This window comes from Chlorocebus sabaeus, chromosome 1, assembly GCF_047675955.1.
Source record: "Chlorocebus sabaeus isolate Y175 chromosome 1, mChlSab1.0.hap1, whole genome shotgun sequence".
Lineage (NCBI taxonomy): Eukaryota > Metazoa > Chordata > Mammalia > Primates > Cercopithecidae > Chlorocebus > Chlorocebus sabaeus.
The window spans coordinates 50,547,038-50,569,347 of record NC_132904.1 but is presented as its reverse complement, the minus strand read 5'-3'; the positions used below and the strand labels follow the sequence as shown (position 1 = coordinate 50,569,347).

At 36.7% G+C, this 22,310-nt stretch overlaps 1 protein-coding gene across 2 annotated transcripts in view; it reads right to left on the bottom strand.

Annotated features, from left to right (window-relative positions):
• Positions 1-405: 405 nt before the first annotated feature.
• The window catches only part of RRAS2 (RAS related 2), a 79,560-nt gene continuing 57,655 nt past the window's right edge, over positions 406-22,310 (bottom strand). For both annotated transcript variants that reach the window (XM_008006170.3, XM_073018124.1), the window contains exons 2-6: positions 17,264-17,351; positions 16,253-16,355; positions 15,964-16,072; positions 4,082-4,200; positions 406-1,910 (exon numbers count right to left, since the gene is read on the bottom strand). In XM_008006170.3, the coding sequence (XP_008004361.1) occupies positions 1,823-1,910; positions 4,082-4,200; positions 15,964-16,072; positions 16,253-16,355; positions 17,264-17,351 (507 nt within the window). In that variant the 3' untranslated portion in view covers positions 406-1,822. The remainder of the gene's footprint in view (positions 1,911-4,081; positions 4,201-15,963; positions 16,073-16,252; positions 16,356-17,263; positions 17,352-22,310) is intronic.

Below are 22,310 nucleotides of genomic sequence, written 5' to 3'. Positions count from 1 at the left end.
CTCAGTCACCCAAAGTGCTGGGATTACAGGTGTGCACCACCATGCCCGGCCAATTATATTATTTTTACTGGTCTTCAAATAAATGTGTGTGTGGCTTTAGCTGTTTTCAGTTTCATCTTCAGAGGGGTATCTATGTAGGTATTCACCTTCCTCTACAGTTGGATTTCTCTATCAGGAACACTTCATAGAAAAGGTTTAAGAAACATGGACTTAAGTAAATATTCAAAAAGTCAAAGAACATCAAATGTTTCACATCCACTCCACCTGCTGAATGACCAATGCTGACTTTTAGATTCAAACCCTAAGGCACTGGAGAAAAGGCATAGGGCTACTAAAGTAAGTTTCGCTAACACTTGTTCCCTTAAGAAACCACTAAATTAACACAATGAGTAATCAAGCATCATCTTGTGATAACAGATCAATTTTAATTCTAGCACCTGAAGCTATACAAGGGTATGCTCTATAAACTTCATGGGACTGTTGTACACACTTGATAAAGTGACAACTGTGCAATACCACTTAGCATCTCAAAATCAGGAACATACTATTGAATTGCTTAAACACAATCCACAGAATTAAAAACAAAATCAGATGCCATCCACAGTTATACTAATTATCCATTAAAAGCTTACACTTAATACTTCATATAACAATCAATATCTAGCAGGGAATATTAAAAGTGATTTCAGAGTCGCATCCTGTTGTACTCTATTGGGAAGTTTTCTTGAGTAGATACGTGACTGGCCAAAGATGGGTACAACCAAGACCAGACCAGCAAGTAAAAGTTCTACCACAGTTTCTGTAGTTTCCACTTGTTTTTCTTTGTCAGTTAAAAGTGAACAGTGAGAATTAAATACTTATCTTTACATATACACAAGGTATGCTGCGAAAGCATATCTGCATACAAACATATAAAAATACTTGTTAACTAGTTTGATAAGAAAATAATGTATAAAAGTATATATCAAAAACATTAATCATCTCTGACCCTGGAAAGATCAATTCCATATTTTACATTACATCAAACAAAAACAGTTTTAGTTTTTTGAATCCCTTATCCAGAAATACTCGAAAAGGAAGACAAACAGAAATTATTCATTTTTACCCTTAGCATGGCTGTGAAAAAGAGTTAAATTAAAAAATCGAGTACACTGAAATGTCTAAGTCCTGAATGAGTCCAAATATTTGACCACGTAGAATATTGTCATCTTCAAGAGTAGGAGTAATAACACAGGTTTTTATGAGCAGTTTTTAATCCATAAATACAATAGGCATTTTGGTATTTTGGCCACCAGAAAACAAAAGTTGTAGTATCAGTAAAGGTCTGAGATGGTTCACTTTTGTAGATTCAATTCAGTGTATTTAAGATTAACAAAGGCTGACAATGAAATGTTTAAAGATAGGCAAAAATTCACATTAAAAAAAATCCCTATATTTCTATTTAGAGTAACAGTAGGCAGTATGATTCCAAAGGTTAAAAAATTCACAACCTGTGGCTTCAGCTTGGCAAACAGCTTAGATTCCAAAACTGATTCATCTCTATTAAAATGTAAGCACTTAAAAAAAGAGCATGTCTGTGTCTATAGACATATAGTTTAAAGGAATCAGATAATCTTTGAAGCAGCCTTAGTGTTTCCTTTAAATTTGTCTGGAAATGACCATTGTATTAGCTTCACAGAAAGAACTAGCCAGCTTCTTGGTCTAAGGCTAACATGGTGATCATTTGTCTAAGGCTAGAAAGGTACCAACAAGATGTAAACCGAGGAGAGGAGGAGGAGATGAGGGCTTTTCCTGGCAGTTGGTAGCTAAAACTGAAGGGATTCTAGAAAATGACACAATGGCAGCCTTTCTTGTCTTTTTCTTTCCGTGTTGGTTCTGGTGAAGGAGGACATTCCTGCTCTTGAAATTTCCTGTAAGATAAAAAATTCTAAAATATAATTGCCTTCTTGGTAATCTACTATTACAAACACAGGTTATTTTTTCCACAAGTTCACTTTAAGGGCATATGCTTTTCAATGTTAAACTTCAACGAGGGAACAAAGCATATTATTTCTCTCTTTCCTACCCCCACCGAAAAAGGGCACAAATGCGTCAACACCAGCATAAGCAGAGCTGTGAAGTTGCTTTAATGGATGAGTCCTGAATCAGATGAGATACCAGATTCAGTAATCTCCTAAGTTCCCATCCCAATTTGAAATTCCATGACTCTAAGGTATACTTAAGAATAAAGATTCATCATTAGAGTGCAATTAAAATTAACCTTACGAGGTATGCAGGTCTTATCCGTGTTCTGCCATTTATTAAATTCAGTATTAGACAAAGTTAGTTAACCTAGTCTCAGCCTCAGTTTTTTAGAGAGGAATAATGGAAACCTACCTTTCACAGCTGTGGTGAGGATTAAAGATCCTGTGATGTTAAAATATGTCTAATAGTTCCTGGCATTAAAAACAAAACAAACAAAAAACCTCCTTTACTTCCACCCTCATTCCTGAATTACCGATGGATAAGGAGACAGTCGAAGAACCAAAACCAAGGACAACATTTCAAAAAGGCAGTCATAATTATTTTAAGAAGGCACTGCCCCATCAGTTGCTTAACACTAAAATGGAACTGGAATGGGAAAACGGGGCAAAATACATATAACATAAAATTTTCCATCTTAACCATTTTTAAGTGTACAATTTGATGGTATTAAGTATATGCATGTTGTTGTGCAACCATCACCACCATCCATCTCCAGATCTCTTTTTCATCTTATAAAACTAAGACTCTGTACCCATTAAAAAAAAATGGGACTGGGATTTTTAACAAACTACTAAAAAAGAAAAAGCTATAACCTTCACTTTTTTTTCCTTCACAGAAAGATAATGCCTGGGCAAGGAGTTAATAAGTAGAAGATCATCGCTCAGGTCTCAATTTACCTTAGATACAAAATAAATATGAAGCCCAGGCACAGTGGCTCACGTTGTAATCCTAGCCCTTTGGGAGGCCAAGGCGGGTGGAACACGAGGTCAGGAGTTCGAGACCAGCCTGGCCAATATGGTGAAACTCTGTCTCTACCAAAAATACAAAAATTAGCTGGGTGTGGTGGCAGGCACCTGTAATCCCAGCTAATCGGGAGGCTGAGGCAGAGAACTGCTTGAACCCAGGAGGTGGAGGTTGTAACGAGCTGAGATCACACCACTGCACTCCAGCCTGGGAGACAGACAGAAACTCACTCTCAAAAAAAAAAAAAAAAAAAAAAAAAGGCGGCAGCCCACTTCACATTCCTATCAAACTGTCTAACTAGCAGAGATTCCCAGATCTACAGAGCAGAGTATGAAACAGGGGCCAGGCACCAAGACCCAAAATAATAAAATCAAATCCTACTCACTAAAGCAACTTCATCTTTCTCACCCACAAACATATCTAGTAATTCTATCAGACTTCACCCAACACCTTCAGCTTCTTGGAACCCATTAACACTTTTTAAGCCAACGGGGCCCCCTATGGCATCTAACAGAAAAATTATTTGTCGTGTGGGACTTATACTTCACACCTTGCAGGATTATTGAATCTCTACTACCTGGCTTACTCTCAGCCTAGGATGAGTTGGGAGCACCGGCTCTGGAATCAGAGTTTTGAATTAAAGCCCCAGTTCTGCCATTTAATACCTAAACTTTGAACAAGCTATTTAACTTCTTTCTCTATACTCCTGTTTTCTCCTCTGAAAGTGAGGATAAAACAGTGTTTAATTTATTGGGCTATGGTGAGGATTACATATAATAATACATGTAAAACATTTAGCACAGAAGCTAGCAGAGATTACCATGCAAAAGTTAGCTGCTGTCATCACTATCTTCACACTATCACCCCCATTGGAAGCAGCATTTAGTCTTTTCAAAATCCTATGTGTACTTTATACTTCATAATTAAATTAGATTTTATATTCTAGAAGTGCCTAGAATATGTACTTAAAAATTTTAATGCACCATGTGCATTAATCCCTAAAAAGAATCACTTCTATATAAAATATCCTTTCTTGCTAAAAACATTTAATATTAATTTATTAAAACATACTTCTAGAATGTGTTTTGCTTACCTGATAACCCGGACAAGTTCATGGAAAGCTTGATCTACATTCATCCTAATCTTTGCTGATGCCTCCATGTATGTTACCTTAAGTTGCCGTGCTAACTGCTGTCCTTCTTCCTGTGTTACCTGAAATTCCAACAGTTATGTTTATGGTACATTATTAACAACTGGATTTGCTCCATCTAATCGTGGCCACAGATTGTGCTAATAATTCAGCCAGAGGCCAAGTTGTTTTATCGTAAGATGAACCAACAGACTTAACAGCTCAAGATAAACTAAAGCCCACCTCTGCAGAACAATGCAGAACATACCTGTGATGGAAATACTAGCCTACAACAATATTTCCAACTAGAGATGACACAAAAAGTATTAAATACAACAGTAATGCATTCTGGGAAGGGGCAAGTGTAAGGTGCTATTAAAGTATACAACTCTGTCAGGGGATCAGGGAAAGTTTCCCTGAGGAAGTGACATTTAAGCCAAGAAGATAACAGAGTATGGATTTGAGGGGTGGAGGGTGGGGGTGTGAAGAAGTATCCCTGACAGAGAAAACTGAATGTGTGAGGCATGAGAGTGAATGGGCTTTCCAAGAACTAACAGAAGTGTCATATAGCTGGAATACAATAAGCAAAGAGAGAAAACGGCAAGAGGTGAGGATGGAGAAGAGTGTAAGCTTCAGAGGCCATAAGGTCTCCTCATCATTTGCATTCCCCAGTACCTGGCACACAGGTGACACTCATCAATATGCGGGGAGAAATGAATTATGAATGCAATCACAGGCCCTCACAATGCCTTACATTTTGGAGATCAAGGAAAGGTGGCATTAGCTGATTGATGTACAAAACGGCAGGTCAGAATAAGAAAACATAAATGAATGTAAGTTCCTACATGTTTTAAATGTAAGGATTTGAATAGTGACATTTACCAAAAATTATTAAATTCTATTACATTTACATTTATATAGTGGGGCTTAAAATTATATTTCTGAATACCTTTTATTGCTATTATTATCACAAAACTAAACACCTGATGAAAAAATTAGAAAAGCCAAATTGGGGGAAAAAAAAAATCAAAGAAAATTTAGGAACCTATCAACCACAGAGAACCCTGTTCTTCTGGTCATTTTTCAATGAGGCATAATTTTTACACTACAAAAACAGGATCATAATTTTTGTATATCTCATACACTGGAAGCATTCTGAACTCATTTATCTAGGAACTATTTATCTTTTGTAAAACCCACAGGCCTTTCTAGATAACCATGTCATTTGCTAATAAAGACAGTCTTATTTCTTGCTTTTTGATGTGGGTACCTTCTATTTCCTTTTCCAGCATTAGTGCACTACCTAGAACCTCCAGTACAATGACATAAGTGGTGAGGGGAATACTCTTGACCTATTTTGGATCTCAGAAACAAAGCTAGTTCTTCACCATTAAGTATGCTGTCAGTTATAGAATTTTTTTGTAGATGTCCTTTCTCAGGTTAACAAAGTTCTCCACTACTCCCTTTGTATAAAGTGTTCATCAGGAATGGATGGTGGATTTGCCGAATGTTTTTTCCTCCATCTACTGAGATGATTATATGATTTCTCCTTTTCAGTCTGCTAATATGATTAATTATATTGACTCACTTTCAAATATCAAACCAACAACCCATTCCAGGAATAAACTCTCCTTGAGTGATATATTGCCTTTTTTATATATTGTTATATTCTATTTAATATTTTATTAAGAATCTTTATATCTGTGTTCATGAGAGAGATTGGACTGTGGATTTCTTATGTTTTCCTCTGGTTTGGGTTTCTGAGTGCTATGCTGGCTTCACGTAAGCTGGAAAGAATTTTCTCTCCTCTTCAATGTTCTGGAACACTGTTTCAGAACACGTAATATGTCCATTTCATTTAACTTGAATTTACTGTCATAAAGTTGTTTATAGTATTATCTTTCAAACATCTGAAGGATCTAAAGTGAAGATACTGCTCTCATTCCTGATATTGTGTCTTTTCTCTTTTTTATCTGATCATTCTGGCAAGAATCTTGTCAATTTGATTGATCTTCCAAAAAGCCAGTTTGGGGTTTTTATTTATTTGGTTTCTTTGTTAGAGGTGGGGTCTCACTATGTTACCCAGGATGGTCTTGAACTGCTCTTCTGGGCTCAAGCAATCCTCCCGCCTCAGCCTCCCAAAGTTGGCATTACAGGAATAGCCACCATGCTCTGCCAGTTTTTCTTTCCTTTATGGTTTTCATTGGTTTTCATTCTCTTTTATTTCCCTTCTACTTACTATGGGTTTTAATTTTCTCTTTCTTCTAATTTCTTAAGAAAGAACCTAAAGGTCATTCAGACCTTTGTTCTAATACAAATATTTAGTGCTACAAATTTCTCTATATATACTTCTTTAGTAGCATGCCACAAATTTTGATTTTGTGTTCTAATTTTCATTCAGTTCATAATACTCTGTAATTTCCCTTTTCGTTTTTTTCTTTGACCCAAGGGTTAGTTGGAATATGTTAATTTCCCAATATTTGGAGATTTCCTAGATACCTGTTATGAATTTCCAAGTTAATTCTACTGTGGTCAGGAAATACACACTGTCTGACTAAAATCCTTTTAAGTTTATTGAGGCTTTATGATCCATTCTTATTTCAAAATAAGGTGCATTCTACTGTTGTTGGATAAAGTGTACACTTAATGTCAATTAGGATATGCTGTTTGATATTGTTGCTGAAGTCAACTGTATCCTTATTGATTTTCTTTCCACCTTCCTATCAGTTGAGAGGGGTATTGAAGTCTCTGACTTTAAGTGTGAATTTGTCCATTTCTCCTTGTAGTTCTCAGCATCTTGCTTCAAGATTATTGAAGTTATTAGATCACGAATGTTTGGGACTGTTACGTCCTCTTGATGAATTAATCTCTTTATCATTATAAAACACTCTTCTTTATCCCTGGTAAAGTCTTGGCTCTGAAATCTTTGTCTGATATTTATATAGCTACTTTATCTTCATGATTGCTAGCCAGGCAATCATGAAGATAACTAAAGTAGCTATATAAATACCTTACTCCATCCTTTTACTTTAACCTTTGTGTCTTCGTATTTAAAGTAGATTTCCTGTAGCATCCTGTTTTTTTATTCAATCTAACATATCTGCCTTTTAACTGAGACATTTGCACAATTTACATTTAATGTGCTCACGGATATTGTTGCGTCATCTTGCTATTAGTTTCCTATCCATATCATCTATTCTTTGTTCTAGTTGTCTTCTTTCTCTACCTTCTTTTGCGTTAGCTCAGTTGTTTTTATGATTACATTTTATCTCCTGTTGGTTAATTAACTATATATCTGTTATTTCAGTGGCTGTTTTAGAATTTATGGTATACATTTTTAATTCATGACAATCTAATTCAAATGATCCTATACCAATTCAAGTATGGTTTAAGAACCTTACAACAAAGCCAGGTGCAGTGGTATGTGCCTAAAGTCCCAGCTACTTGGGTGGCTGTGGCAGAGGATCTCTTGAGCTCAAGAGTTCAAGGCCAGTCTGGGCAACACTGTGAGAACTTGTCTCTCAAGAAAAAACCAAACTAGTTAACAACAATGTTTCTCCCTCCTGTTCTTTTTTGTTATTAACTTTTACCTCACAATGTGTTTATTATTTTTGCTTTAAATATTCAGTTATGGTAAGAGTAATTTATATTTATCCACATAATTACCATCTCTGGTACTCTGTATTCATTTGCAGATTCATATTCAGATTTCCATTTGGTATCATTTCCCTTCTGCCTAAAGACATCTTTTCACATTTCTTGCAATGCAGGTCTGCTGATGATGAATTATCTCGCTTTTTATATGTCTGGGAAAAGTCTTTATTTCATCTTCATTTCTGAAATAAATTTTTGGTGGGTATTGAATTCTAGTTGACAGTTTTTGCTATCAGTACTTAAAAGATTCTGCACCACTATCTTCTGACTTCACTGTTTCCAATGAGATACAATGATTGACTCCTGCCATCCTTATATTTGTTCTTCCATATGTAATGTGCTCTTTTCCCCCTCTGTCTGGCTATGTTTCAGATTTTTCTCTTTATCACTGATTTCAAGCAATTTCATTATAATGTATCTTATGATTTTCTTCACATTTCTTGTGCTCTGGGTTTGTTAAGCTTCTTGGATGTGTGTCTATATTTTTCATCAAATGTGGAAATTTTCATCAATTACTTCTGCTGTTAATCCCATCCAGTGCATTTTTCATGTCAGACATAATAGTTTTACTTCTGAAAGTTTAATTTGGATCTTTTTACATCTTTCATGTCTCTAACATGTTTTCTCTAGCCTCTTGATTGTAAAAAAACAGTCAAAATAACTGTTTTAATGTCTCTGTCCACTAATTCTATTATCTTTGTCATTTCTGGATCTGTTTCTATTAATTATTTGTTTTCTAATTGTGTGTCATATTTTTCTTGCTTCTTTATATGCCTGGGAATTTCTGAGTAGAATGCTGGAAATTTTACCTACCGGGTATGAGATATTTTGTATTCCTAAACACATTCCTGAGCTTTCTTCCAGGATGCAGGTATTTGGAAACATGTTATCCTTTCAGGTCATGCTCTAGGTTTTGTTATAGGGTACCAGAACGGCATTTAGTTTGGCTAATTTTGCCCCACTACTGGGACAAAACCCTTCTCAGTTATACTATCCAATACTCCAAGAAATACAAGGTTTTCTACTTTGACTTGTTAGAATATGAATTATTCCTGACCCTGTTGAGCTCAAGGTATTGTTCCTTCTAAACTTTTTAGGTAGTTTGTTCTCCCAGTTTAATATTCTATTCCAAAAATTTAGCAGCCTAAATACAGTATCATTAGTTTATTACACCAATATACATATATCCAACACTTCATAACAATTTGTGCCCTGTTGCATTCCAACAGGATAACACGTAGGTTCTACATAGCACTGGTATATCTAAGTTTATCTAACTTTTAAATTTACCTTGTCTCTCTTCAAAATAACGTATGTACCACAAGGCCTATGCATTTGAAATATAAACTGATCAAGTTACCCGAACAATTAACAATAAGGAAGGAAGCCGCGTAAACAGAGAAAGCTTCACAGATGCACCAATTTTAGACAGGACAATTTCTATTTTAGGAAAATTTGACATGGGAAATTCCTTCCTATAAAATACCCCTATGCTGCCACAAATTCTGTTCCATCTTCCCAGGATGTCATCCCTTCTCTCTCAACTCTACACTCTCAAATTCTTCCTCACTAACCTTTCAAGACCTGAGCAATGAAACTTGCCCCTAAGTGTTGGTGCTGTTTTGGAAGCACCTTCTCAGAGCTCCCATCACACCCTCTGGTTACCACTGACAAGTCTCTAACAACACCACAGTAACATTTTTCGTTCGGTTTTCTTGTTCTTTCACCACGTCATCATGTCCTCTGAGGCTAGGAAGTTAAGACAGGCTTCTCTTTGTACATCCAAAACTTAGAAGTGTGCTTAGCAGCTAAATAAATAAACACGTTAAGTAAATGGTGTACAACTAATCAAATAGGTACATTCTTTATATATATATATATATATATATATATATATAAAGAAAAAGAAATCTCAATAAATTACTTACTTTATTGGGGTAAATATGATTGGGGGAAGGAAATATATGTACTTAGAATTTTTCCACTAGTTTTTCTGCTCAAAAAGATACCTTGTCCTACCCATCATGCATAATGTAATTCAACCCTGCTAGGGTTATGTGCTTCACTTGTTTTTGTTTCATTTGGTTTTGTTTTGAGACAGGGTCTCACTCTGTCACCCAGGTTGGAGTGCAATGGCAGGTCACAGCTCACTGAAGCCTCAACCTCCCAGGCTCATGTGACCTTCCCACCTCAGTCTCTTGAGTAGTTGGGACTACAGGCATGTGCCTATTTTTTTTTTGTTTTTAGTAGAGACAGGGTTCTGCCATGTTGCCCAGGCTGGTCTTGAACTTCTGGGCTCAAGGGATCTGCCTGCCTTGGCCTCCCAAAGTGCTGCGATCACAGGTGTGTGTCACCACGTGCAGCCATTTATTTGTTTTTAAAGCATGGTTTCACATCACTGTCTTCCAGGAAACAAAGCCAGCAAATTCATACATACATTTCTGGTGAAGAAATCTCTAACCACATGCTTGTGAGCTCACTGACTCCGCATACTTTTGACTAAGTAGAAATAGCATTGCCACCACCAAAGCAAACAATAAAAGATAAAAAGGAGCCATAGCACTGTGGAATTTAGAAATCAAAAGAAAACTGAAGAAAGCTAAACAAGTAAGTATTTCCTAGAGGTTCCTCGACTCAGATAATTTCACAAAGACACCAAAGATTAAGACTCATCTCCCGGATATTCTGATTTGGTAGATTTAAGCACTTTCCAGACATGTTTTGTTTTAAATAACCAGTGCAAATCTGATGCAACAAATTCACAAAACTACATTTGGGAGCTTCCAGTAAGACTCAGTTCAAAAACACAATTAAGTATCAGCAGCAGTTCACAATAATATGTATGAGCTCATCTAGTACTACATATTTCCAAACTGAATAAACTACATTTGCAGCACTCAGAGTTATGTCAGGTTAATGAAGTTTACAGAAGCAAAACTTGTTTTCACAAATATTTATTATGTAAAAAGAATCATCATATTAATACCACATCTTAACTCACTGGCACCCAGATTCATCTACTCAACAAATATTTATTTAGTGCATATCTTTGTTCGATATGCTAACAATAAAGCCTGAACAAAATTGACTTGTCAAAACCGAGAAGCCCTCATAGTACCTACACCTACATTCACCATCTAAATTTGCCCTTCTAGATGCACGTAAGGCACAGATAAGGCCATATGTGGTTAAGACCCTCTATTATTTGAGAAGGAGGGGTTCTTTTTCCTAGGAGGCTGTAGGGGGCACAGTGTGGTCAAAAGTACTGACAGATGGGAGTCTGGATTGATATATTTAGCTATTATTTTAAGTATAATGAGTTATTTTCTCAAATTAACAGTTACGATTAATAATTAAGCAACTAAAAAGCAGGGGAAAAAGAGGGAACAACCAAGGTAAGCCAGGAGAAAGATGGTAAAGACAAAAAAGCAAAAACAGTTGATCTCTAGACAGGGCTGAGTTGAGGACAAGGAACTTGAAATCAGATATATCATGAAATTCCACTGTCTAAGCCAAAATATTGTGGTATTAAATTTCAGGTTCAAGTGTTGCTATATTTACCTACTTTCATATTTCAGCAAAGGTAAGCAAATCATTTACCTATGTTTTCTTCCTACACCTTTAGCAGAATAAACAAAATGACTGGCATATCTTAAGGGACCAGATGGCTGTTAACACTAAACAACCATTCAAATTCTACAGATATCTTTTTATTTCACGTAAACCTCAGTGACTGTTCTGTCTACTGCTTCATCATCACTGCCTAGAAAAGGTGTTCAATAAATACTGGACGAATGGATAGAAGGATGAAAGAAGCAACCCAGTCCACAGATACAGAGGCCACAAGCAAGCATGCAAAGCCTCTTCTGGATAATCTCCCCTCCCTGGTGAGGTTCAGAATCTCAGGAGCCAGTGGTAGAAATGGCCAGTACTGACCCACAAATTCAAAGAACAAGGAGAACTGGCATTTATTATCTACAAGAAAATACGCTAGAAGGTAAAGAAACTACAAAGGATCATGTTTAAGACAAAAGTATAAGAAAACAAGCTGCATCGGCAACAGAGAGCAAGCCAGACAGGTTACTAAGAACCTAGAGATGACAAAAAACTAAACGTCTCTGAACAGGGGGAAAGAAGCTTTTACAGCGTCCCTGTGGCCTGTCCAAGTTGACTTGGTAGAACACGTAAGTGTGTCAAGACATAGACCAACACCTTTAATTGTGAAAAGACTTTAAAAAGGTAAAAACTGGCCGGGCGCAGTGGCTCACGCCTGTAATCCCATCACTTTGGGAGGTCAAGGCGGCGGATCACAAGATCAGGAGTTTGAGACCAGCCTGGCCAACATGGTGAAACCCCATCTCTACTAAAAATATAAAAAATTAGCTGGGCATGATGGCCCGTGCCTGTAAGCCCAGCTACTCAGGAGGCTGAGGCAGGAGAATCGCCTGAATCCGGGAGGTGGAGGTTGCAGTGAGCCGAGATTGTGCCTGGGCGACAGAGCAAGACCTGTTTCAGGAAAAAAAAAAAAAAAGGTAAAAACCTCTTACTACAGCATCTCAATTTCAATAGCATGCCCCTCAAGGGTAGAAGATAAGGTATGTTTGCCTTTGCACATTCAGAGCCCAAGACACTTTAGAGAGACAAGGAGACAAAGTAGTACCAACAAAGGACACTGGGGAGGCTGGAGGAGCAGGAAATACTATCTCAGAGCTAAGTAAAGTGCTTCAAAAAGGAGGAAGTGATCAACCATGTCAAACGTCACTGACATTTGCCCAATTAGTGATACTGACAGTGGCACTGAATCCCTGATGTCAGTATAATCAAGAACGGCAGGAGAAAAAGTAGAGAAAGTTGAAGCTTTAGGAGTTTGCTATTAAAGAGGGGCAGAAAAAACATACTCAGAGGGGAATGTGAGATTAAAAGTTTGTGCTGTAGTCTTTTTGTTTTAAAGATAAAAGACATTGTAGCATGTTGTATGCTGATGGGAATGATCATGTAGAAATGTTCATCTAAAATAGAACAACTGCTGGGGTAAAGTCCATGAGCTGGTGAGAAGGAACAGGATCCAGTGTCTGGTGGAGAAGTTGTTCATAGACAGATGAACAGTTTATCCATGTAAGTGGAGGGAAGTGAACCTCATGGGGTACCTGAGCACTCAGGTTAGTAGATATGAAGGTAAGGACATGTACAAAATTTCTCACAGAAACAGGAAAACATACGCATTATCAGCCAAGAGTGAGGAAAGAGAAGAAAGTGTTACAGGTTGAAGAAAATGAGAACGTATGTAAAAATTATCCAAACAAATGGGAAATAAGTGGACTAGGGAAATGTAGGATTTCCAGTCAGCACTAAAGGCCCACAAAGATCAGTGGTCATGACATTCAAGTGAGAGTAGTCAACATGCCTGAGTACAGGTGCAAAGGAAAAAAAAGCATAAGGAAGAATAAAACTTTTCTTTGTGTCTATCCTTCAGAGAGTAGACACCATATAAATGAGCAGAAAACTAAGCAATTGGATTTTAGGCACTTGCTTTTCTCCCTTGGATATATATACATCTAAGCTTTTCAGGATATACATAATTTATGTCTATTTATATGGTTTAGATGCAAAAATAAATACAAAATACAAAATAACTTACTCCAAAAACTAACACTACGTATCTTCAGGGTGACCGAAATAAGGAAATCATTTCCTGTATGTTCTCCCACTTTTTTACTCTGAGAATGTATTACTTTTACAAAAAGTAAAAAAAAATTCCATGAAAAAAATTATAATCCAATGACATACAAACAAAGTCAGTGCCACAATATGTTGACTGTCTGCAGACAGATGGGAATTGCATACCACATTCTGGCAATCTCCAATACAGGTTGAATATCCCTTATCTAAAATGCATGGGACCAGAAGTGTTTGGGATTTTGGAATATTTTGATTTTAGAATACAGTATTTGCATATACATAATGATGTTTCTTGGGGATGGGACCCAAGTCTAAACACAAAATTCATTTACTTTTCATATATACTTTATACACATAGCCTGAAGATAATTTTATACAATATTTTAAGTAATTTTGTGCATGAAAGTTTTGACTGTGTTTTGACTGTGACATCACATGAGGTCAGGTGTGAAATTTTCCACTTGTGGAATCACGTTGGCTCTCAAAAAGTTTCAGATTTTGGAGCATTTCAGATTTCAGATTTTTGGGCTAGGGATCCTCAATCTGGTATGTAGACAACTTAAAAATAACTCATATAGACCCCAGCTGATAATGGCAGAGCTTCTTTGGGTTCTAGTGGGTATACACCCTCCTTCCCTCCCTAATCTGCCACTGCCTACCCTACAGGAGATCTCCACCTATCCTAGGTCTCCTACCTATCCCTTTACTGGAGCTACCACCATGAGAAGGTTTGAGAAAGATCCTATTTCTATATTCAGGGCAGGAAGCATATAGGGGTGAGGCAGAAGTCAGTGAGAGATAGGGAAAAGAACTCCTTCAATGCACATCTACTTTGCCATTATTTCCCAGATGCAATGACATATAGAGTTTCTAGTACTAGAAAGAACTGAGAAGAGCCACAGGCAGGGTCCACTGGGCAACATCAATAAATATAATCAGGTTTAGAAACCTCAAGGAAATGGTCTAAAAAAAACCAAAATTAAATCAAAAAAAATAGATGAAACTGTCTATGCTAGGTTTATAATGCAAGCAATGCCATATTCTTAATTATTTCAAATGGTTTATACTGATTTGAAATGAAGAACAAATGTTTTCACCCTAACTTTATAACTCAGATTTGCACAAGACCTAGCAGGAAAATTTATTCTATACCAAGTTTCATCAGTGAACATTTCCAGATCTTAGCATTAGGATATCATTTTCTCTTAAGTCAGTGTTTGAAATCTGGTATGCCAATAAAATTTTATGTACACAGCTAAAATCAGACAGTTACAAAATAGAAGGCTGCCCTCAAAGCTGTTTATCAACCAATTTATCCTGATGTTTGCACTTTTCCAACAAAATCCTAAGAATCTGTAAACACAACACAATATAAAAACAAGAATACTTAAATACCAGCAAAAGAAACAATTTAAAAAAGACATTTCAGATGTGGGATAGAGACGAAAGACCTTAAAATATATATGTGTATATATATATAAAACATTGATATTGTTTGGCTGTGTCCCCATCCAAATCTCATCTTTAACTGTAGTTCCCATAATCCCCACGTGTCGTGGGAGGGACCAGGTGGAGATAATTGAATCATTGGTAGTTTCGCCCATCCTGTTCTCATGGTAGTGAATAAGTCTCACAAGATCTGATGGTTTTAAAAAGGGCGGCTTCCCTGCACACACACTCTTGCCTGCCGTCTTTGCTCCTCCTTCGCCTTCCGCCATGATTGTGAGGTCTCCCCAGAGATATGAAACTGCGAATCCATTAAACCTCTTTTTCTTTATAAATTACCCAGTCTTGGGTATGTCCTTTTGGCAGCATGAGAATGGACTAATACAAATGAACAGCCTGCATTAATATACAACTGACCTTGTTCCCCTCCTCCACAAAAAAGGTGAATGTACAATGTTACCAAAACATTGTTTTAACTAATAAAATTTCAGTAAGTGGGTAAAGAAACGTGAGAATAAATTAGCCTGCAAACTAAATACTAAAAATATTATTTTATTAAATGTTACCAAAGTGTTAGAGCTAGCCAATGTAAAGAATAGAAAATTCAGTCATTAAAGTGACTTAGAAAAAATACAAATATTGTAATGTAAATGAAAGCCATTCTCTACATGAAGTTAATTTAGTATTAACACTGAATAACTTTGGCCTTTAGTGGTAACTTTGAAATTATTCAACTAAGTTAGAGTTTTGGATATAATCCAAGAAATTATTACATGTGAATGAAGCTAGTTCAAACATTTGCAGGCTTATAAAGTCTTACAAAATTTTATGAAAAACTATTTGAAAATAAGAAATTTTAATTTCCCCAAATCTACGTCCTTTCTATTTTTTTTACCCGCTGTGACTTCTGTAAATACAGTGTGCCAGACTCAGCTATAAATATTTAAGTGGCATGGAGCACAGTATTTTTTTTTTTTTTACCAGACTTTCAATTATTTCCTTAAATCTATCAGTTCACTCACATGATTACAAACAATTGGTTTCCCAACAGTGAAATTCCTTCTCACCTGTCTTTGATGATCCAGATCTGCTTTATTACCAATTAAAATCATTGGGAACTCATCACGATCCTTTACTCTGAGAATCTGTCTTTGAAACTTATAGATTTCTTCAAAACTTAAAAAAAAAAAATCAAAAACAAATTAATCAATTTGGTCAAGTATCAGAATTCAGCAAGTCTCATGCCCCATTTAGTATTTTATTTTTCCTTTTTCTATAAAAACAAAAAGTCCAAATTCAATAAAATCTAGTGATCTTGACAAAAACAGTGGATCTACATTCTAATATGGTACAAACCTGCCTCTATCTGTGACTGAAAAGACCAACAGGAAGCCCTCGCCAGTCCTCATATACTGTTCTCTCATGGCTCCAAACTCTTCTTGTCCTGCTGTATCCAAAACTACAGAAAAAACAACAAATGTAATTATACTTGTGCTTTCATTTTATAAACTGCTTCCCCACAAGGGCAAGACCAATTAATGTGGGTCCTCTAGAGAGCCTCATACTTGGTATAATATAGAAATGGCATTCCTTTCTTAGTACTTTATTCTTAATACTAAAGACAAATATATTCTAATGACAGACAGTTACAGAGTTTATCTTTATCAGTACTGGTTGACTTTGTGGTTAGAATATATTAGCATACTAACTAGAAGCTTAAACATATCAAATACATTTAATCAGATAGAGTCAAGTAGCCTCTAAAATCACTTGAATGTTTTATCCCCTCCATGGAAAAAACTGAAAAAGATACGTGTAAATTCAATAAAGAAATCTGAGTTATAACCACCATCCCCCAATACCATACTTAGTGCAGGTGCTAATGTAATTTTTGATCTCTGCAAATAAAAGAATCACACATATTAGAAGAATAGGGCTTTCCTTGTGGAGAGGTGGGATGTTTAGACACAAACAGTATTTGTTAAAGCTTCTGTGCTATAAATTCTAAGTAACAAATATCAAACCTTTTCTATATTCACTTCATCCATTTTAACCTTTGCCAAAAGGTAGGAAGAATTGAGACCTGGCAGGTTTTTTCCAGTTGCCCCAATAAAATCAACTTCAACAAACTGTAATGAGACTAGTTTCACTAGAACAAGATCAGTACAAATGTTGTTTTACTTTTCATTTACTGAAGAATATTTAAATTACCCATTTTGAGGACTCTTCAATCAAAACTTACAAATGACATGGGCTAATATTCCAGATCATCTAATATTTCAAATATATTTAAAATAGCAAAACATCAGAGCTTACTTTTTTAAAATATATGATATGCAAATTATCAAATAAAGGAAGTTTACTTACTATCTAGCCGGGCTGCTCTGTCATCTATCACACACTGCTTTGTGTAAGAATCTTCAATGGTTGGATCATAATCCGTTACAAAATAGGACTGTAAGAAAAGAAAAAACCTTATTTTAAAATTTATGGCCAGGCATGGTATCTCACACCTGTAAATCTAGTGCTTTGGGAGGCTGAGGGAGGAGGATCACTTGAGGCCAGGCCAGGAGTTTCAGACCAGCCTGGGCAACACAGCAAGACTCTATCTCAAAAAAAAAAAAAAAAAAAATTAAAACATTAGCTGAAGTGGTGTGTCTCTGTGTTCTCTGCTACTTGGGAGGCTGATGTGGGAGGATCACTTGAGCCCAGGTGGTAGGGGCTGCAATGAACCATGATTGTGCCACTGTATTCCAGCCTGGGAGACAGGACAAGACCCTGTCTCAAAAATAAAAACAAATAAATAGAATAAAAAATAAAATTTATGATTACCTGCCTACCAACGTTACTTTGCTTAACAAATTCCACTTACCCAGAACTAATCAAAACATTTTCACTGCACTAGGGTTTACCCTATATGTCAATTCCCCACCAAAAGTTCTTATGAGCAATTTCACGTGAAGAAAAGGTACTAGGTATCTCTAAATGTTCATATCTGAAATATGCAAGATTGCAAAAGATCTACAACATTTTTTTGTAATTATTTAAGGTTAAGAATCTAGATCGCAAACTCTAGAAAAATTAGAAAACACGGTAAGTTATAATTCAGACCTATTTGAATTAGCAACCTGATTATAATCATCAGTCCTAAGAAGACAAGTAGCTGGAAAGAAATGGAGACAACACAAAGAAGCCTGAAACATTTCATCTTATACCTTTCTTTTCTCACACTTTGTCTTATTCCTCTTTCAACTCTTATGTACTATAAGAAAATATCATTTTGAAATTTTTTCATCTGTAGGAACCTCAAACTTATTCTTTCAGTGACACCTTTTTTTGCCATCTTATATTCTATTCCTCTCTTCTTTGATCAAACCCTCCCAACTATTGAGAAAAAAAAAGGGGGGGACAAAGCATCCAAGTAAGAAGGGAAGAATCTCAGCCTACATACCAGTTTTCTTTAAAAGGGTTTTAAAAAGTCAGCTACTCAGGAGGCTGAGGTGAAAGGATCACCTGAGCCCAGAAGGTCAAGGCTACAGTGAGCCATGATCGTATCACTCTGCACTCTAGCCTTGGTGACAGGATGAGACCCTGTTTCCAAAAAAGAAAAAGGTTTAAAAAAGAAAACAACAATAATCTGAGAAAGTACATTTCCCTCTTTTTACAGAAGGGCACTAACTAGGACACCAACATTATCCTCCTTTTGTTCTCAGTATCTCCTTTGATCTACTTTGGACAGACTTCCTCAAAGCCCATTTTTCCCACTGGCTCATTATAAAATCTGAAGGAATGATTTGGAAGGAGACAGCTTAATGCTAGGAACCAGCACCAAGGGTGTTTAGCCTTCTTCAGGCAAGGGTTCCTGGCTCTTGCGACCCAACAGTTGTGGTGACCTACGCAAACACCAGAGAGCTACTCAGAAATAAGCACTCGGAACAGGAGAGAAAAGAACCCCCTGGTTTTGGGAGGAGATATACTAATCTGCCTGATACCATGACTTTACATATTTTTTTTGAAGGACACTTTCCACATTTTATTTAAGTCTTAAAAATAACTTTAAAGCCAGGCATGGTGGCTCATGCCTGTAATCCTAACACTTTGTGAAAATCACTTGAGCCCAGGAGTTCTAGACTAGCCTGGGCAACAAGGTGAGACCGCATCTCTACAAAAAATGTAAGACTTAGCCAGACGTGGTGGTGTACACCTGTAGTCCTAGTTACTCTGAAGGCTGAGACAGAAGAATTGCTTGAGCCTAGGAGTTCGAGGTTGCAGTGAGGTATGATCATGTCACACTACACTCTAGCCTGGGAGACAGAATAACACCCTCTTAAAAATATTTTTAAGTTAAAATTAAAATGTTTAATCACAGAATTCCTATATTCTGTGATTATAGAATATCAATAATCCTATTTCTTTTTTGATATTTCACTTGAATGCATGCTTTACTGAACAAAATTTGTAAAAGAAATGCTTACCAACAGCAGTAACTTTTAGTAGGGAGGCATTTCCTCCACTACTCCATCACCATTTAAAAATAAACAAGTATCAATTCACTTAACTAGCCTAAAAAAATAAATAAATAAGCAGGTATCAAAACAATCATGATCTTACTTTTTGGCACCCATGCCAATTCAAAAACTAAACAAATTTTACTGGCAACAATATTCTCTATACCCACTACTCTAAACAATAGGAATCAGCAGTCTTTCACAAGCAAATTGGATAAAGCATGCTCTGTACTTTTTAAGATTCGTTTCTTGAAACATGTTTCCCCATATGCCATGCTTTTATATCTTGTAAAACCTGAATTTCACTGACTACTCCCAGTTGATGCCTAAAAGTGCTACACTGTCCCTACCAATTTGGCCTAAAATATAATAAACGAATGTTAAATACATTTTTTACAAACGTCTAAGCCATGCACAGTAACTAGAATTCTTTAAATGTGACAGTTCTTGGCATTGTGAGATTAAATTAAGATATAAGCATGTACAAAAGATTGTTGGTTTGATTGTTGCATAAAAGACTGTTACAACTTTGAAGTCCAGTATAACAAACTGTTTTACCTCTACTAGCTATGAACATTTCTTTGGATGTCTTAACTCTTGAAATACAATCTTAGTATTACAAGAATTTTGCCATACTGCTACATGCATTTATTCCACTCATACTAATTTTTAAGACAAATTAATTGCTGGGATTTTTGGATATTTAGGTTCACATCTAATCTCTGCTGTGTCCTATCTTCAAATTTTGTCTACAGAGACCATCATCTACTTGCTATACATAAATTGTAGAGCCATCCACATTGGAAGATTCCTCCTCCAACGAAACATCACTCTGGGAACTATGACAGAATCAAAAACCTCTTTCCCTCTCAAAATTCTAACAAGACAGGTCAGAATATCCCTAAGAAGAGCATTCACTGTGTGCAGGTAACAAATACAAGCATCATCTCCCACCAAAAAGGCAACATTTTTGTTAAACTTGGGTACCAGATATTTGAGGCAACAGATCACCAACAAGTAATCAGTCCCAGTGATGAACAATCCTGGGTTTAATTCTAACTCTGCTACTCTCTAGCTGTGGGACCTAAGGCAAATCACTTTACATGTCTAATCTTTAGCATCTATAAAACAGAGATAGAAACAAAATCCTGTGAAGCAGGTAAAATGAGGTAATGCATATGAAGTACCAAGGCATGCTGATTAATAAATGTCAACCATAATAATAACTTATTTTTGTCATGCAGTTAAACGGTCTGAATTAGTGTTTTTTACTCAAGTATAAAGATTTGCTAAGCTCAGGAGTAGCTGTAATAATTCCAGTCCTAGTTACACTTCAGACCAACCACATGACCTCTGGGACTTGATATCCAAACACTGTGAATCAAGATGAAAGCTGGGGTTCCGGAAATAGTCTCTGGATTTGAGCAGCAACTACACTGGTAAATTACGTAAGTAAAAACCCATCAAGCTGTACATTTAAGATCTGTACACTTTTTTGTACATATATGAATACCTCTAGAGAATATATAAATTAAATGGCTCCCTGCTGCTTATAGGATTCCATAGTTTCTTTACATAGTATGCAAAGCCCTCCAGTCTTTATGTAGTATGCAAAGCCCTTCAGTTTGATCTGTGTTGTTGTTCACCATGCAAAACCCCATTTCCCACTACTTGAAACCCTTCGGCCAATTGTCCTTGCTCTCTTGATTTCACTCACTCATTTGTTCAGTGAGCATGTATGCAGCACCTACTAAGAACTCCATAAAGACAAGGTCTCTACCTTCAGAGCCCAGTGCCTTTTATACAACAATCAGTAGTTGAGCTATTACTGGGGGCAAGAGGGATTGGGACATTTTAAATCTATACCCAAGAAAAAGAACAGAAACAGCACGAAGTGCCAATACCATGCTTGTTCAGAAGGCAAGAGAAGTTAGGCAGTTAATACTACAGTTATGTACAGAACTATGTGTGCGTTCACTTATAAACAAAGAGCCTCAGCAATTTGCCAGAAAAGAAAACAGTCTCTCTCCTGAAGTTATAAAAAGTTACCAACTACATCCCAGAAAGGATGTTCTGTAGCAGAAAGAGAAAAAAAAAGAAAAAAAAAAACCAGCACAGTATTGCACTGAGCTAGACAGTAAAGGTTCAGGCAAGGATAGGGAAAGAGGGTGGACCCAAGGGTTCAAGAGTACAATGAGGGGAAAGGAAGGGTGGAGGATGGAGAGAGCACATGTTTCCCGATAGACATGAAAGGGTGTGTGCAGAAGGATCCTAGTCAAAAGACAGGGAATACCCCCATTCAAAGGGCAGCATGCCTTCCCGGTAGTATGGAAGGGCAAATGAACTTCAGTTTCTTTAAAGTTGTCAGGAGATACGGAGAAACATTTAGGATTAGGGAAGCTATCACATTCAGACACAGATAAAATCTGGTCTGGCAAGCCTGGGCAACATAGCAAGAACGCCATCTCTACAAAAAATAAATTAGCCAGGTGTGGTGGCACACGCCTATAGTCCCAGGAGACTGAGGTAGGAGGACTGCTTGCGCCCAGAAAGATGAGGCTGCAGTGAGCCATGACGGCACCATTGCACTCCAGCCTGAGCAACGAAGCAAGACCCTGTTTCAATGCCACCCCCTCCAAAAAAATTGATCTGGGTAAGTTTGTCAGAAGCCCCTAATAATGCCAAAGTATAATATTATGCTGGGATAAACAGGATAATCCTGCTTACATGCCACTAGATTACGTAACAGAAGCTTGGGCTGGCCTCCTAAGGATAACTGCCAACTCAGTATCTCCCCATTCAAAGAAGCTACATTAGGGAGGAAAAGAAGGAAGGAGAGGAAAGGGGATGAGTTGCCCTTCAGCATTTAGTGGTAAGGAGTGACAACTCACTTTCTCCTGACACCA